Source organism: Nomascus leucogenys, chromosome 16 (assembly GCF_006542625.1).
Source record: "Nomascus leucogenys isolate Asia chromosome 16, Asia_NLE_v1, whole genome shotgun sequence".
Classification (NCBI taxonomy): domain Eukaryota; kingdom Metazoa; phylum Chordata; class Mammalia; order Primates; family Hylobatidae; genus Nomascus; species Nomascus leucogenys.
In genome coordinates this window covers 15251105-15267070 of record NC_044396.1, presented here as the reverse complement: position 1 = coordinate 15267070, position 15966 = coordinate 15251105, and the positions used below count along the sequence as shown (strand labels likewise).

Below are 15966 nucleotides of genomic sequence, written 5' to 3'. Positions count from 1 at the left end.
TGCTGAATGCGGCTACAGTTCAATTGTTTAACTCAATTACTGACCCACTATGGATATTTCCATACTGATATAGTCCTTTACATGACTCTCCCATTTCCTTCTATACTTACCTTTAGCTAAAATATCAACAAAATGGTAAGAATGTTCCTGTAGGTTAAATTCATCTGCTACATTTTTTTTTTAACCGTGGGTTGCACTGATTCTAAATATGGTGTAAGTGGAACAAAATCTGGCAAACAGCATTCTATCCAGGCTGCATTGGAGCAATTCTAATAAAAGAAGGCAGTGCTGCTAAGGGAGAAGTGGTAGGAATCTCCCAGAGAAGCCCCAGGTAAGTGTAAAGAAGTCTAATTGTTGGTGAGGAGAGAATACAAAATTATCTTAGGTAGTCTCTGGCTCAACAACTTTATGTTATGGATGAAATACATTAAAATTGGCTGAGTTTAATTTCTAGAAGTTTATTTCTGATGCTCATGTATAGCACAATTTGCTCTACTGAATTATCATTGACTATATAATTTTAGAACCTGGAAAATATAGTGTTTTAGTAGTCACATAAACATTATAATGAAAATTGAGTTCTATTTTCATTTGGAGTGAAAATGCATGCTAAGTTGAATTCAAACATTGAGTATAGTTTTTAATAAATTCTAAGATAAAAATAGCATATTTGATTCCCTAGAAAAGAGCAATGTTTCTATTTTATAGCGACCTTAATGCTAGTTTTCTTGATTTAAAGAGAATCAGGATGAAACATATATATATATCTCAGTACAACCAAGGACCATAATTGGTAAACGCTGAGTTGATTGATATTGTGATTTTTAAGTTTTATTTATTAAATTCAAACATTTTTTGATCATTTACTTTACACAAAGAAACTGTGACAGACTCTGAGAGGACTAAAAGGCATCAACTTAAATTTTAACATGCATTTATTAAATTTATATGCAGATGACTACACTACTGCAATTACAGAAATGAGTCAGAACATACTCTCAAGATCTTACAGTCATTGGTTGGGGTGAAAGTATTTCTTCTGTCCTCATGAAAAATTAAAAAGATAGAAAATCTTGAAGTATTTTGCCACCTTAAAACAACTACCCACCCTACATTTGTACTAAAATAGGCTTTTGCTTGTTTTAAAAGAAATTCTAGATGAGGTTATATTTTTACAATACTGTATCTCGTCTCAAATAAACTTATACATTCTTTACCCTGTCTAAACTCGCATGCAAAATAAGAACCAGCAAGCCTTCAAACTTCAGTCACAGTATTCCATAGGCTATATTTTAAGTCTATTGCATTAGTTGAAATTTATTTTGCAGAGTATGTTAACAAACATATTCTAACATTTAAAAAATCATTAAAATTTTTTCTGTTTTTGTCTTCTAAATTACTCTGAGCAGTGAATTATTGGAGGGAAAATACCCATGTCTAAAATTTGTGTCTGGTGCCAGTCTCAGATTTATGCCAAACACCAGTAGGTATTCAAAAGTGTGGTCCCTTTAAAACAGCAGGCCGGATATCACCTTTCTGTCTTCAAAGATTCAAACCAGACTTCCAATCTGGGATTTCTTTACAGAGGGTTGGCTGCTTCCCAGTTAATGTGAGTTTTGCAAAATTTGCATTTCATGAAAACAGTGTTGTGTAAACATATATTGTGTCACTTTACCTGCTATTTACTAAAATCAGAGTTTAGCCTTTGAAATTTATGGTTCTCTGGAGCTATTATAAATCAATCAGTCATACGAACAGACAAGCTGTAGACTCAGGATATCAATAAAACTAGGCAGTGAAATTTGCCTATAATTATACTATATTTAGATTAATAGTTATCAAAAACATTTTTCCCCAAAAAAAACCTCAAGGGTAAAACAGAATGTTAAAGTTTTTTTCAGGATGATGACTTTTCAAACATTTCCAAGAGCATAATCAGCTATTTTAAGTACTGTAAACTCTGTTATATTTCATTTGGATAAGTATCTAATAAGCAATTATTACATATCCTCTCATTTAAATTACCACTGAAAACTAGAAATAATCTTTATTTAATACGACTGTTTTTAACACCATATGGAAGGGGAAACAACTGAATGAAAATTGTTCACGTAAATGTGATGGGAGTGGGGGGGTGGGGAGCAGTATTTCTTGACATGTGGCATGTCACTCAGGAAAGTAAAAGGCCCATCATATCCAAAATGCCAGCTTGGATATTCCCTTGCCACCCACTTGACGAACAGACATACCACATGGCATTAAATGCTGCAACCTTTCCTAAAAATGCCACTTGGATTGGTCCGCTGTGGTGAGTATATAAGAACTCTTGGTCTGTCTCTTGAGTTTGTGAGTTCAAAGGGAAGAATCTAGTAAATAACACTGGCTAAATTTTGCCCTCAGATGTTTGGCATAAATGATTTGTGAGGATATTGGAACCTTTGGCTGTTTTCACACCAATGAAATAAATTATGCTACTTGAAAAAAATTCTACAGAACATAATGCTACACAGTCACATTCGACTTTTTGCAAAAGTACCAAAGAGTATCTTTTAGAAACAGTGCTTATAAAGCCCCATATACTCCTCAGAGATTTCCCAAGGATTTCTTCTCTTGGCTAGTAGGAAAACAATCTTAATATTTTATTTATTCTTCATAAGTACAATGTATATAATATAAAACACTTTGTGCACATGTTTCCAACAATTTCATTTTCTATGCATCCTTACATAAGGTAGTAGCTAATAACTCTGTCTGTGGACACGTATTTTCCAGTTTTCTAAGCTTTATGTGTTCAAGCATTGTAAAAACATATTTAAAAATTGAATTACCAGTAAAAATATTGAATGTACAGGTCATTATGCTCCCACAAATACAAAATACATTGAAAAATTATATCAACAGATAATTACATATGAAATATGAGGCATATATTTTCTATTATTTATTTTCTCCCTAAAGAGTTCTAATTGATTAACTCTCAAGAGACAAAATGTAATTTTATAAAACAACTGTATTGTTCAGATTTAGGACACAACCTAAGAAGATGATTCTGAATAGGTAGGATTTTTGCTATTACTGTTATGTGAAAAAGACTGCACAATTAAATGACAAATTTTTACATATCTCCCTAACAAGAAGGGCAAACTGATACTACAAGCAGCCAGAACAATATAATTAAAATAGAATTCCAAGGTTATATTAATAGAGTAATAAGTTAATTAAAACCAAGATCAACTGAACTTCTATTTACACCAGTTCAGACAGCCCAAGAGGAAAAGAACTCTATTTTAGAGACATATGTGACTCTTTGAGCTTCTGTCATCCAGGTGCCATTTCTGATGGAGCACATGTGCACTGAACAGTTGGCAAAGAAGGAAAAAGATTACGGTAGATGTATGTGCAGATAGTCTCTGTAATGATATAAAATACATCCAGAAAGAAAGCAGGGCTTTGTTGTAAAATAAAAAATTTCCCATGACTTTTTGTTCTTTCTGAATGTGATTTGAGTATGTTTCTGTAAATAAGAATATATACTAACTTATGATGTATATAGAACAAAAATAGACTTAGTCATGGGGAAGTGATGGAATTATACACATAAATTGGCAATGACATTTGAAAAATTTAGGATCTGGTTTCCATTTCATCTAAATGTATCATGTATAGGGTGGCTGTCAAAGCAGAAAGATATATTAAAGTATCCAGTAGCACATACTATACTGCATTGCTAGGTAAGGTTCTTTTCTTCACATCCTATGCAACTATTAAAAATCATATGTCTGCAAACTGAAAATATTAGCAGAAAGAATTAAAGATGTTACAGTTTCAGTATTGAAAGTTTTGGTCCCAAAAGGTGCTTTCGTAAAGTCATTTCTCTTTCATGCACTGATTGTTGCTTAGCTAATCTTCATCTTGGTCCAGATCAGGGTCAACATCCGTGGTGAGTCTGAGATAAAAGAAAGCATAGAAAGCCAGTAGTAGTGCCAATATAGCTGCAAGTACAAGGCCAACTTCCTGGGAAGAAAAAAAAAGTAGACTTGAAATTGATGAAAAAAGATTGGTTAACGTTATTAGTTTCACCAGATAAAATAACCGTATTATTCCACAGTCTAGAACGAATAATTTGAACCTAACAATCATATCCATTTTGTTTACCATTTTTTGCCATTAAGAAACTTGTTTTGTACTTGGCAAGTCCCAATGAAATGGCAAATACACCAGTGGGTGGGTCATTGGTATTATTATTTCTAGCTAATTTGTTTTTTCCTAATAGTAATATTAAAAATGTATCATTTTAATATATTTTTATAGTTTGGATATCAGGATGTTCGATATAAGCAATGCAGTTTGTATCTACACAGTTGATCTGTTTTCTATTTGAGTGTGTTTAACTTTATTTGTGGCTTCAATACATTCAATATTAATGATAGCATTTGGGCACAGTTTTTTTTTTTTTAATTATCATTCCTTTTCATTGTAAAGAAACAGTCGTAACTGGTCTCTAGATTATATCTAGATGTATACATCCTCACTAAATGTGACTGTTGAAACTCTAATTTTTAAATTCTAAAGTCTATAGTTTACATTGCAGAGGAACAAAACAAAGTACTCTTCACTCATGAAGCATAATACAGTACATTTATCACAGCTTTGAAGCATGGGCCCAGATTTTTCATTTGTGATGTCATGTGGATTAAATTAATCAACCATATTGAAATAATGATAAAAATTTACTCATATATTATGATAAAAATCATATTCTCTCTCAAAAAGTATGTATATGTATATATCTCTGTGTGTGTATACCTTCCAGAACTTTCTTAACATTAACATATCATTTGGCCAAATCAAAAAAGAAAAAAAAAGCAAATAGAATGCCAGTTCAGTATACTAAAGGGCTTAATATTATATTCTAATTTCTACTGTATATTATGCCCTTTACCTGGCACTGCTTTACAGAGAAGCAATTCATTTGCATTTACATGAATGTAGTTTACATTTCACAAGAAGGTAAAATCAGTAATAATAAACTTTAAAAACATTAAAATGAATTTGGCTTATAATCAACATGGAATTTTTACGTGAATGTTGAATTTATAAATAGATATTTTATATAGATTTTTAGCTTCATAATTACATTTATTTAGATGTCCAAACAATGAAAATAAATATTAATAAACACCAAGAGGTTGAAAAACTCAGTGCCAAAGATTTTTGTAAGGTTTCATTTTTTAAATCTAATATACCAATATAATGTCAAAGGAAAGTGAATTTTTTCTTTGTTGCAGTTGAAACACTTTGGCATCTCAAAAGGGCATGGCAGCATCAGACAGGTTTCATTTATTTTCTTATATCCACAGCTGTGTTCCCAGACCCATCTGGTTACATAGCTACTAATTTTAAGAGGATGTAATAAACAAGTGACACACAACTGCAAACTCCATCTGTTCTGTATAGTGGACAACAAAACTCTTCAATAGCAGTCCCCATTCACCCAAGCTTAATGCAAGAATTAAGTTTGTACTCTTGATTGGAGGTCATGATTCATATCTTATTGATAGTCAGTTCTAATTGCTGCTTTTCAACTCCTTGTCCTTAAAACAACTCTGTATAATTTCACTAAGTATTTTCAGAACATCCAGAGGCATGAAAAGGCATTTAAGGGATAGGAAGCAGAGAATATTCATAGAACATAACTTCAGAAGACCCATTAATTCATTACATCTGTTCAATGTACAGTGTGGGCGTGGCTTAAAGGTACTAGGTGGAAAGGTATAGCAAATAATTTTCTTCAAAAATTATCTCTTCATTGAGGAGACAAGCATTGTAGAGGCTGAATGTCTGGAGAGTTGGAACAATGGTAAAATTTGAAAATAATGCTTGCAGGATGCTGGTGACACTAACCATAACTTAGAGACCTATAGGCATTTATGATTCCCTTGTCCCCTTTGGCTATTTTTAGCTTTAAATCAAAAAGAACAAAAAAGAACAAACATAACATTTCAAGCTGGCTCATCCCAAGGGGTTGTGGGCAGGATCTGGTTGGCACTTGAATATTTTATTTATGTAACAAAACTAAACTTGTGATCCGTATTCTTTCATTATAATTATACTTTTCATATAAACCTTTTAAATAAAAAAAGCTCATTAACAAATGTGAATCCTTTCCTTCTAAATGCTAGAAAATCAGTATTTGCATTCTGAAAAAAAGTTAGTGATGCTGTAATTCTTGAAAAAATAATCTTTTAATTGAGCAGCAACTAAATAGCAAACTTAGCTGTGCAAACATTTTTTAGGCGGCACTCATGGCATTACTGGGCCATAAATTATGGCATTTTCCTTGTATTTCTAAAACACAAAAAATAAAAAGTACCTTCTCAGTAGAAATCAAGTCTAGGTTTCAGAACAATGTATTAATATCTTATATGGAAATTGCTAACTGTTCCCTCAAAACGCTATTACTAAACATACATTTACAAAAAGCACTAGAAGCCTCTGAGGGTTAAGCCCCTATTGTATAATTCTGCATATCTCTAGCCCATGATTTCTCAATCAGTACTGTTGATTTGATATTGTAATTAAATCTATAAGTGATTTCTTATATAAGCTCTTCCAAGATGATCATGTCTTATTCATCTTTCTTTTCACAGGTGCTATACTATTATAATATTTATCGTAATTTATGAATAATGAAAGATTGAGTAAAATTTATATAATCTTTATACAGGGGTATCAAAATTAGTAATGTTTTTAAAACTTTATAACACTAATATCCATAATACTACCTCCAAAGCCAATCTAAGAACATTTTGCAATATATAATATGGCAACAAGATGCACACTTTAAGAGGGTATCTTAAGGCTGATGACAAACACTGAAGGAGAGACTTACTTACACAAACTGGGAATGGCTAATTCAAACAAATGTTTTCTCAATCAGCTAATAATTTATAAGTGACTTCTACGCATTCAATTTAATGTTCAATGTTTCTAGTGTATTATTGAACTCTCCTGACAACATTATGAGGTAAATGGCAAAATTTCCATTTTATAAATGTGCCAACTTAGACTTAGCTGGATCATGGCAAAAGGAAGAGGCAAGGGGGATAGGATTCTAGGCCTCCTTATCCTGAGCTCAGTGCTATTTTCATTGCTGTTATTTTTATATCCATGCATCTGTTCATATTTTCTATAGATTTGAATTAAATGAAGAGTATATCTACGATTCATTCAAAAGACTACATAGTAAAGTGATAAGATACCACAAGGTTATGGTCATTCTATATCAACTAGGTAAGAGTACAATACGCTCGATGTTCATTAGTCCTTAGTTGCTTCTCTGACGTTATCAATATGGATAAAATCACTCACTGGGGAAATTAAAAAGCATTAAATGGCAATTGCTGAAAGAAACTTTGTTATTTAAAATCCTATGCCAAAATGACAAAGCAATCAAAGTTTGACAAGGCAAGCTAATTAGTATGCCAGATTTGAAATGTAAAACACCTTCAAGGTTCTGATTCTAAAAAGTTTCATATCATCTTAATAGGCTCTCCACATAAATTGTCAAGCAAAGTAAGTAATATTTAAGGTTAAAGTTTTGTTTTCCACAGGTTTACAAATCAAAATGATGTGCTAGTTTATTAAAAAGGAGCTATGTTCTGCTGCCAGTTTCAAAGTTTTCTGTTGATACTTTAAATATTAAATAAAATCTAAGAAAAATGTTTTCTCATAGAAAGACTAGCAAATTCTACAGTGTTTTTAAAAAGACACTAGATAACTGCACTATAAGGTAGACCTTATCTCATACTGGGAACATTATTATTTCTTCAGATTTAAAGAATAACAACAATTATAAGAGCAAATGTATAAAAAAGATGTGTGTGTATAAAGGTGGTATATACATAAATAAATAGCTGCACTATTTCTCAAATCCTGATATTTAACTTATCATATTGTGCCACAAGAGGGTTTTGTTACCCCATATTTTTCTAAGAAACAAACAAACTAATTAAAACAACAAAAATCCCACTGTATTGTGAAAGATAAAAGTAAATGACATATTGCCTTTGAGGGCAATGACAGACCACGTTCTCGCTTCAAGAAATGATCATCAAGTAGCCAAATGTAAAATTAAAAAAAAAAAAACTCAACACTGATTTTAAAAAAGTCACGTCATAAAGAATTTTTCTAATGAATGAAATTTCACATGAAATTAGAAAAATACTTCAAAAGATGAATCTTCTCTCTTTTAAACAAAAAGGCAATTTACTTTTTTTCAATAAAAACTGACACACAGCACGGAAGAGATGGTGTTGTGCAAACACACTGCATCACATGGCAATGCTTGATCAAAATCAGCAATCAGGAGCGAAAAGAAGGCAGTGTTTCGTGATCATAATAGCAAATTCTGGAAGACAACCAAATATATCATCTGGCAGTTCAACAGCTGTTACAGCTTGGTAGTAATACCTTGGCATTTGCTGTAAGCTATAACTTAGAAAAATTGATTTTTCATCTGCCAGATAAAACCCAAAATCTCCTTTTAACATGTTAATATTTAAATAAAATATATGTACTGGTCATTTTTATTTTACACCTTTCATAGTAGAGTTGCCAAATTAATTCTTCTATTAATAGTTTAATTCAACTCTAAATACCTGGCAAAAGATTGACATAGGCAATAATGTAAATGCAATTTGTTGAGTTTCATTGTGTTAGCACATTAAATTAATATCTGCTAACATCATTCTCAGTTGCATTTATCCCTCTTAAGCAGATAAAACACTGGTATTCTGAAAGAACAAGTTTAGGAATGTCATTATAATTTCATCAGAGAGTACTGACAACAATAAGTAGAGTAAAATTACATAATTAATGATCTCAGTATATATAATTACAACTACAATTTAAACAACTATAAAATGAAATTTATTGAAAAATGAAAGAAATTTCTGATGAAGGCCACATACATCACCGAAATGTCTGAATAATACACACAGTAGCTAGAGAGAAAATAGATTGCACCTTTAAGTATAACTGATTCTCTTAAGTAACACTGTTTTAAGACCCTTCAAAATCTCAGAATAGGAAGGATGTTTTCCATTAAGTAAATTCTTTACAAAAACCTTCAAGTCTGGCATTCTATTTAGATTGTGAAATGTCATACAACATTTAGAATTCAACATTTATGCAATCCAGTTTTAGAAAATGAAATGGCATGCACATATCAAATTTTAAAGTTATCAAATAGAGGTTCACCTTTATGCCTATTGCTGTTTTCTTTGCTTCTGCTTTTAATTTGGTTGCTCGTAAAATAGGTTTAGTCTTTTTATAATCCTGTTTACCTAGAAAGAAATAGTTTCAGACAATGAGTTATGCTTATATATAATTAAGTTTAACAATCATTTGAAATGTCAAAGAATGTTTAAATACAGTGAAACAGGGACACAGAGTTGCAAAGTAGTTCCCAGTGGTGGTAACCATAAACTTGTCACCAAAAGGTCAACTTTTCCTTCTCTCTTACTTTTTCAGGAAGAAGATACTGACGGACATCTTCGATTTGCTGTATAGCGAATGTCAAAAAAGATAAAAACTTGTTTTAGAGAACACAAAATTTAAAGTAAAGAAAATAAGCCTTTTGGAAGCATTTGGAAACAGATGCACAAGTAAATAAGTATATGTAAGATCCCATTAACAGGTAAAGTTAACTTTGTCTTCCTAAGAGTAACAGCTCATTATAAATGTTTTTTATTATGGATACATTAAGCATTCAAAACATAAGTGAGAAATATCCCCATGTTTCCTTTAAGTAAAAGACTAAAGAAGAAATCTATAAATACTTAACTTTTAGCCCCACCCTGAATTCATTAGAAAAATATGTATTTGGCCGTGCGCGGTGGCTCACGCTTGTAATCCCAGCACTTTGGGAGGCCGAGGCGGGCGGATCACGAGGTCAGGAGATCGAGACCACGGTGAAACCCCGTCTCTACTAAAAAACACAAAAAATTAGCCGGGCGTGGTGGCGGGCGCCTGTAGTCCCAGCTACTCGGAGAGGCTGAGGCAGGAGAATGGCGTGAACCCGGGAGGCGGAGCTTGCAGTGAGCCAAGATCGCGCCACTGCACTCCAGCCTGGGCGACAGAGCAAGACTCCATCTCCAAAAACAAAAAAAACAAAAAAAAAAAGAAAAATATGTATTTAACTTTTATTTCCTCTTAACAGAGAACAAAATTAATATGGCTAGATAGAAGTTATAGGATAGCTACATTTAGATACTAGTTTCAATAATCTCTTCCACATTTCATAGCCAAAAATGTGCGAAACTGAGTTAGTGTCACAAAATTTCCTTTGTGTATCATCTAGTGACTCCGGCAAAGAGTAACAAGAGTGGATTACACAGCCTGGGGAGAATATAGGTTTAACAACAAGAACAAGAATAGTAAAAGCATTCATTACAATGATATACTTTTTGTAAGCCAACTCTTAACTAGGAACGGAGTCAAAATGAGCCTCAAACATAACAATATAATATGTTATTCTCAGGAGGAGTTAATACATGATTGTATAATCTCTCTGGCTATTTTATATTCTTATTTTGCTTTATTTTCATCTTTTCCCCTTCCTTTCGATGACCAGTTCCTTTACAAAACTCATCGCTACATTCCCTTCATCTAAATAATACAAATTCTAACTTTAATTTCCACACCTTCTTCACATTGAAATAAATTGAAAAGCAGTTGGTCTAAACTCAAGTATATCATAAAAATTTAATGTGCAATATATCTTAATGTGTCTGCTAATGATTCAAAAGTATCTTTAAAATTTCATACAGAGTTTTAGAACTAGAAATGGTAGTCAAATGAGAGTCAAATGGATGGGCGTAGTGAAGAAACACTATATTTGTGTCCATTAGACACATAAAAGTGTTTGTTTGGCTGGAAAGCAAGGTATTTTGTTTTTAAAGGATTGTATTCTCTTACCTTAAATGCTATTGTATAGCAATAACCCTGGATCAATGAGCATGCAGAAGCTTAATAAATATTATTTGATGATGGGGTCTGATGATCTAGAAATGAGCCAATGGTCATAATATGAATCAAATGATCTAAATTTAAATAATGGAATGAACAAAATACATGAGAAAAATGTTACTCTGACCCATTTTAAATTAGCAATATTTAATTTTGATGAAAAAAATCTTGACAAGTGTTCACTCTAATTTCACATCTCTACAGTCAAACTATTCATGTCATTATTCCTGCTGAGCTATAAACAGCTCAGAACAATGAAAACGGTGACACATCAAAGGCCTCTGGTCAGGGTTACCAAGCAAGTTTCTAACTGGAATTCCAAAAAATATTTGAAGATTGTAGATTTATCACAAAGTAACTTCTTGTTTTATCCTATATATGCCCTATAATAATCTCTTGATGCTATGGTGGGGGGTGGGGGGTGAGCAGTGGGAATAAACAGATGCAAGAGGATAATCTTTTTTTTTATTATTATACTTTAGGTTTTAGGGTACATGTGCACAATGTGCAGGTTTGTTACATATGTATCCATGTGCATTGTTGTTTTGCCGCACCCATTAACTCGTCATTTAGCATTAGGTATATTTCCTAACGCTGTCCCTCCCCTCTACCCCCACCCCACAACAGTCCCTGGAGTGTGATGTTCCCCTTCCTGTGTCCGTGAGTTCTCATTGTTCAATTCCCACCTATGAGTGAGAACATATGGTGTTTGGTTTTTTGTCCTTGTGATAGTTTACTGAGAATGATGTTTTCCAGTTTCATCCATGTCCCTACAAAGGACACGAACTCATCATTTTTTATGGCTGCATAGTATTCCATGGTGTATATGTGCCACATTTTCTTAATCCAGTCTGTCGTTGTTGGACATTTGGGTTGGTTCCAACTCTTTGCTATTGTGAATAGTGCCGCAATAAACATACGTGTGCATGTGTCTTTATAGCAGCATGATTTATAGTCCTTTGGGTATATACCCAGTAATGGGATTGCTGGGTCAAATGGTATTTCTAGTTCTAGATCCCTGAGGAATCACCACCTGACTTCCACAATGGTTGAACTAGTTTACAGTCCCACCAACAGCGTAAAAGTGTTCCTATTTCTCCACATCCTCTCCAGCACGTGTTGTTGCCTGACTTTTTAATGATGGCCATTCTAACTGGTGTGAGATGGTATCTCACTGTGGTTTTGATTTGCATTTCTCTGATGGCCAGTGATGATGAGTGTTTTTTCATGTGTTTTTTGGCTGCATAAATGTCTTCTTTTGAGAAGTGTCTGTTGATGTCCTTCGTCCACTTTTTGATGGGGTTGTTTGTTTTTTTCTTGTAAATTTGTTTGAGTTCATTGTAGATTCTGGATATTAGCCCTTTGTCAGATGAGTAGGTTGCAAAAATTTTCTCCCATTCTGTAGGTTGCCTATTACTCTGATGGTAGTTTCTTTTGCTGTGCAGAAGCTCTTTAGTTTAATTAGATCCCATTTGTCAATTTTGGCTTTTGTTGCCATTGCTTTTGGTGTTTTAGACATGAAGTCCTTGCCCATGCCTATGTCCTGAATGGTATTGCCTAGGTTTTCTTGTAGGATTTTAATGGTTTTAGGTCTAACATTTAAGTCTTTAATCCATCTTGAATTAATTTTTGTATAAGGTGTAAGGAAGGGATCCAGTTTCAGCTTTCAACATATGGCTAGCCAGTTTTCCCAGCACCATTTATTAAATAGGGAATCCTTTCCCCATTTCTTGTTTTTGTCAGGTTGTCAAAGATCAGATAGTTGTAGATATGCGGCATCATTTCTGAGGACTCTGTTCTGTTCCATTGATCTATGTCTCTGTTGTGGTACCAGTACCATGCTGTTTTGGTTACTGTAGCCTTGTAGTATAGTTTGAAGTCAGGTAGCGTGATGCCTCCAGCTTTGTTCTTTTGGCTTAGGATTGACTTGGCGATGCGGGCTCTTTTTTGGTTCCATATGAACTTTAAAGTAGCTTTTTCCAATTCTGTGAAGAAAGTCATTGGTAGCTTGATGGGGATGGCATTGAATCTATAAATTACCTTGGGCAGTATGGCCATTTTCACGATATTGATTCTTCCAACCCGTGAGCATGGAATGTTCTTCCATTTGTTTGTATCCTCTTTTATTTCATTGAGCAGTGGTTTGTAGTTCTCCATGAAGAGGTCCTTCACATCCCTTGTAAGTTGAATTCCTAGGTATTTTATTCTCTTTGAAGCAATTGTGAGTGGGAGTTCACTCATGATTTGGCTCTCTGTTTGTCTGTGATTGGTGTACAAGAATGCTTGTGATTTTTGTACATTGATTTTGTATCCTGAGACTTTGCTGAAGTTGCTAATCAGCTTAAGGAGATTTTGGGCTGAGACGATGGGGTTTTGTAGATATACAATGACCAAACCTACGTCTGATTGGTGTACCTGAAAATGACGGGGAGAATGGAACCAAGTTGGAAAACACTCTCCAAGATATTTTCCAGGAGAACTTCCCCAATCTAGCAAGGCAGGCCAACATTCAGATTCAGGAAATTCAGAGAATGCCACAAAGATACTCCTCGAGAAGAGCAACTCCAAGACACATAATTGTCAGATTCACCAAAGTTGAAATGAAGGAAAAAATGTTAGGGGCAGCCAGAGAGAAAGGTTGGGTTACCCACAAAGGGAAGCCCATCAGACTAACAGCTGATCTCAAGGCAGAAACTCTACAAGCCAGAAGAGAGTGGGGGCCGATATTCAACATTCTTAAAGGAAAGAATTTTCAACCCAGAATTTCATATCCAGCCAAATTAAGCTTCATAAGTGAAGGAGAAATGAAATACTTTACAGACAAGCAAACGCTGAGTGATTTTGTGACCACCAGGCCTGCCCTAAAAGAGCTCCTGAAGGAAGCACTAAACATGGAAAGGAACAACCAGTACCAGCCCCTGCAAAAACATGCCAAATTGTAAAGACCATCGAGGCTAGGAAGAAACTGCATCAACTAACGAGCAAAATAACCAACTAACATCATAATGACAGGATCAGATTCACACATAACAATATTAACTTTAAATGTAAATGGGCTAAATGCTCCAATTAAAAGACACAGACTGGCAAACTGGATAAGGAGCCAGGACCCATCAGTGTGCTGTATTCAGGAAACCCATCTCACGTGCAGAGACACACATAGACTCAAAATAAAGGGATGGAGGAAGATCTACCAAGCAAATGGAAAACAAAAAAAGGCAGGGGTTGCAATCCTAGTCTCTGATAAAATAGACTTTAAACCAACAAAGATCAAAAGAGACAAAGAAGGCCATTACATAATGGTAAAGGGATCAATTCAACAAGAAGAGCTAACTATCCTAAATATATATGCACCCAACACAGGAGCACCCAGATTCATAAAGCAAGTCCTGAGTGACATACAAAGGGACTTAAACTCCCACACAATAATAATGGGAGATTTTAACACCCCACTCTCAACATTAGACAGATCAACGAGACAGAAAGTTAACAAGGATATCCAGGAATTGAACTCAGCTCTGCACAAAGTGGACCTAATAGACATCTACAGAACTCTCCACCCTAAATCAACAGAATATACATTTTTTTCAGCACCACACCACACCTATTCCAATATTGACCACATAGTTGGAAGTAAAGCTCTCCTCAGCAAATGTAGAAGAACAGAAATTATAGCAAACTGTCTCTCAGACCACAGTGCAATCAAACTAGAACTCAGGATTAAGAAACTCACTCAAAACCGCTCAACTACATGGAAACTGAACAACCTGCTCCTGAATGACTACTGGGTACATAATGAAATGAAGGCAGAAATAAAGATGTTCTTTGAAACCAACGAGAACAAAGACACAACATAGCAGAATCTCTGGGACACATTCAAAGCAGTGTGTAGAGGGAAATTTATAGCACTAAATGCCCACAAGAGAAAGCAGGAAAGATCCAAAATTGACACCCTAACATCACAATTAAAAGAACTAGAAAAGCAAGAGCAAACACATTCAAAAGCTAGCAGAAGGCTAGAAATAACTAAAATCAGAGCAGAACTGAAGGAAATAGAGACACAAAAAACCCTTCAAAAAATTAATGAATCCAGGAGCTGGTTTTTTGAAAAGATCAACAAAATTGATAGACCGCTAGCAAGACTAATAAAGAAGAAAAGAGAGAAGAATCAAACAGATGCAATAAAAAATGACAAAGGGGATATCACCACCGATCCCACAGAAATACAATCTACCATCAGAGAATACTACAAACACCTCTATGCAACTAAACTAGAAAATCTAGAAGAAATGGATAAATTCCTCGACAAATACACCCTCCCAAGACTAAACCAGGAAGAAGTTGAATCTCTGAATAGACCAATAACAGGTTCTGAAATTGTGGCAATAATCAATAGCTTACCAACCAAAAAGAGTCCAGGACCTGATGGATTCACAGCCAAATTCTACCAGAGGTACAAGAAGGAGCTGGTACCATTCCTTCTGAAACTATTCCAATCGATAGAAAAAGAGGGAATCCTCCCTAACACATTTTATGAAGCCAGCATCGTCCTGATACCAAAGCCTGGCAAAGACATAACAAAAAAAGAGAATTTCAGACCAATATCCTTAATGAGCATTGATGCAAAAATCCTCAATAAAATACTGGCAAACCGAATCCAGCAGCACATCAAAAAGCTTATACACCATGATCAAGTGGGCTTCATCCCTGGGATGCAAGGCTGGTTCAACATACGCAAATCAATAAATGTAATCCAGCATATAAACAGAACCAAAGACAAAAATCACATGATTATCTCAATAGATGCAGAAAAGGCCTTTGACAAAATTCAACAGCCCTTCATGCTAAAAACTCTCAATAAATTAGGTATTGATGGGACGTATCTCAAAATAATAAGAGCTATCTATGACAAACCCACAGCCAATATCATACTGA

General features: G+C 34.2%; 1 protein-coding gene across 6 annotated transcripts in view; it reads right to left on the bottom strand.

The window, feature by feature from the left end:
• Positions 1-805: 805 nt before the first annotated feature.
• Positions 806-15966, bottom strand: part of TRIQK (triple QxxK/R motif containing) — an 87560-nt gene continuing 72399 nt past the window's right edge. For all 6 annotated transcript variants that reach the window (XM_004090743.3, XM_030795179.1, XM_030795180.1 and 3 more), the window contains 2 exons: positions 9262-9347; positions 806-4014 (listed from right to left, as the gene is read on the bottom strand). In XM_004090743.3, coding sequence (XP_004090791.2) covers positions 3901-4014; positions 9262-9347 — 200 coding nt within the window. In that variant the 3' untranslated portion in view covers positions 806-3900. The remainder of the gene's footprint in view (positions 4015-9261; positions 9348-15966) is intronic.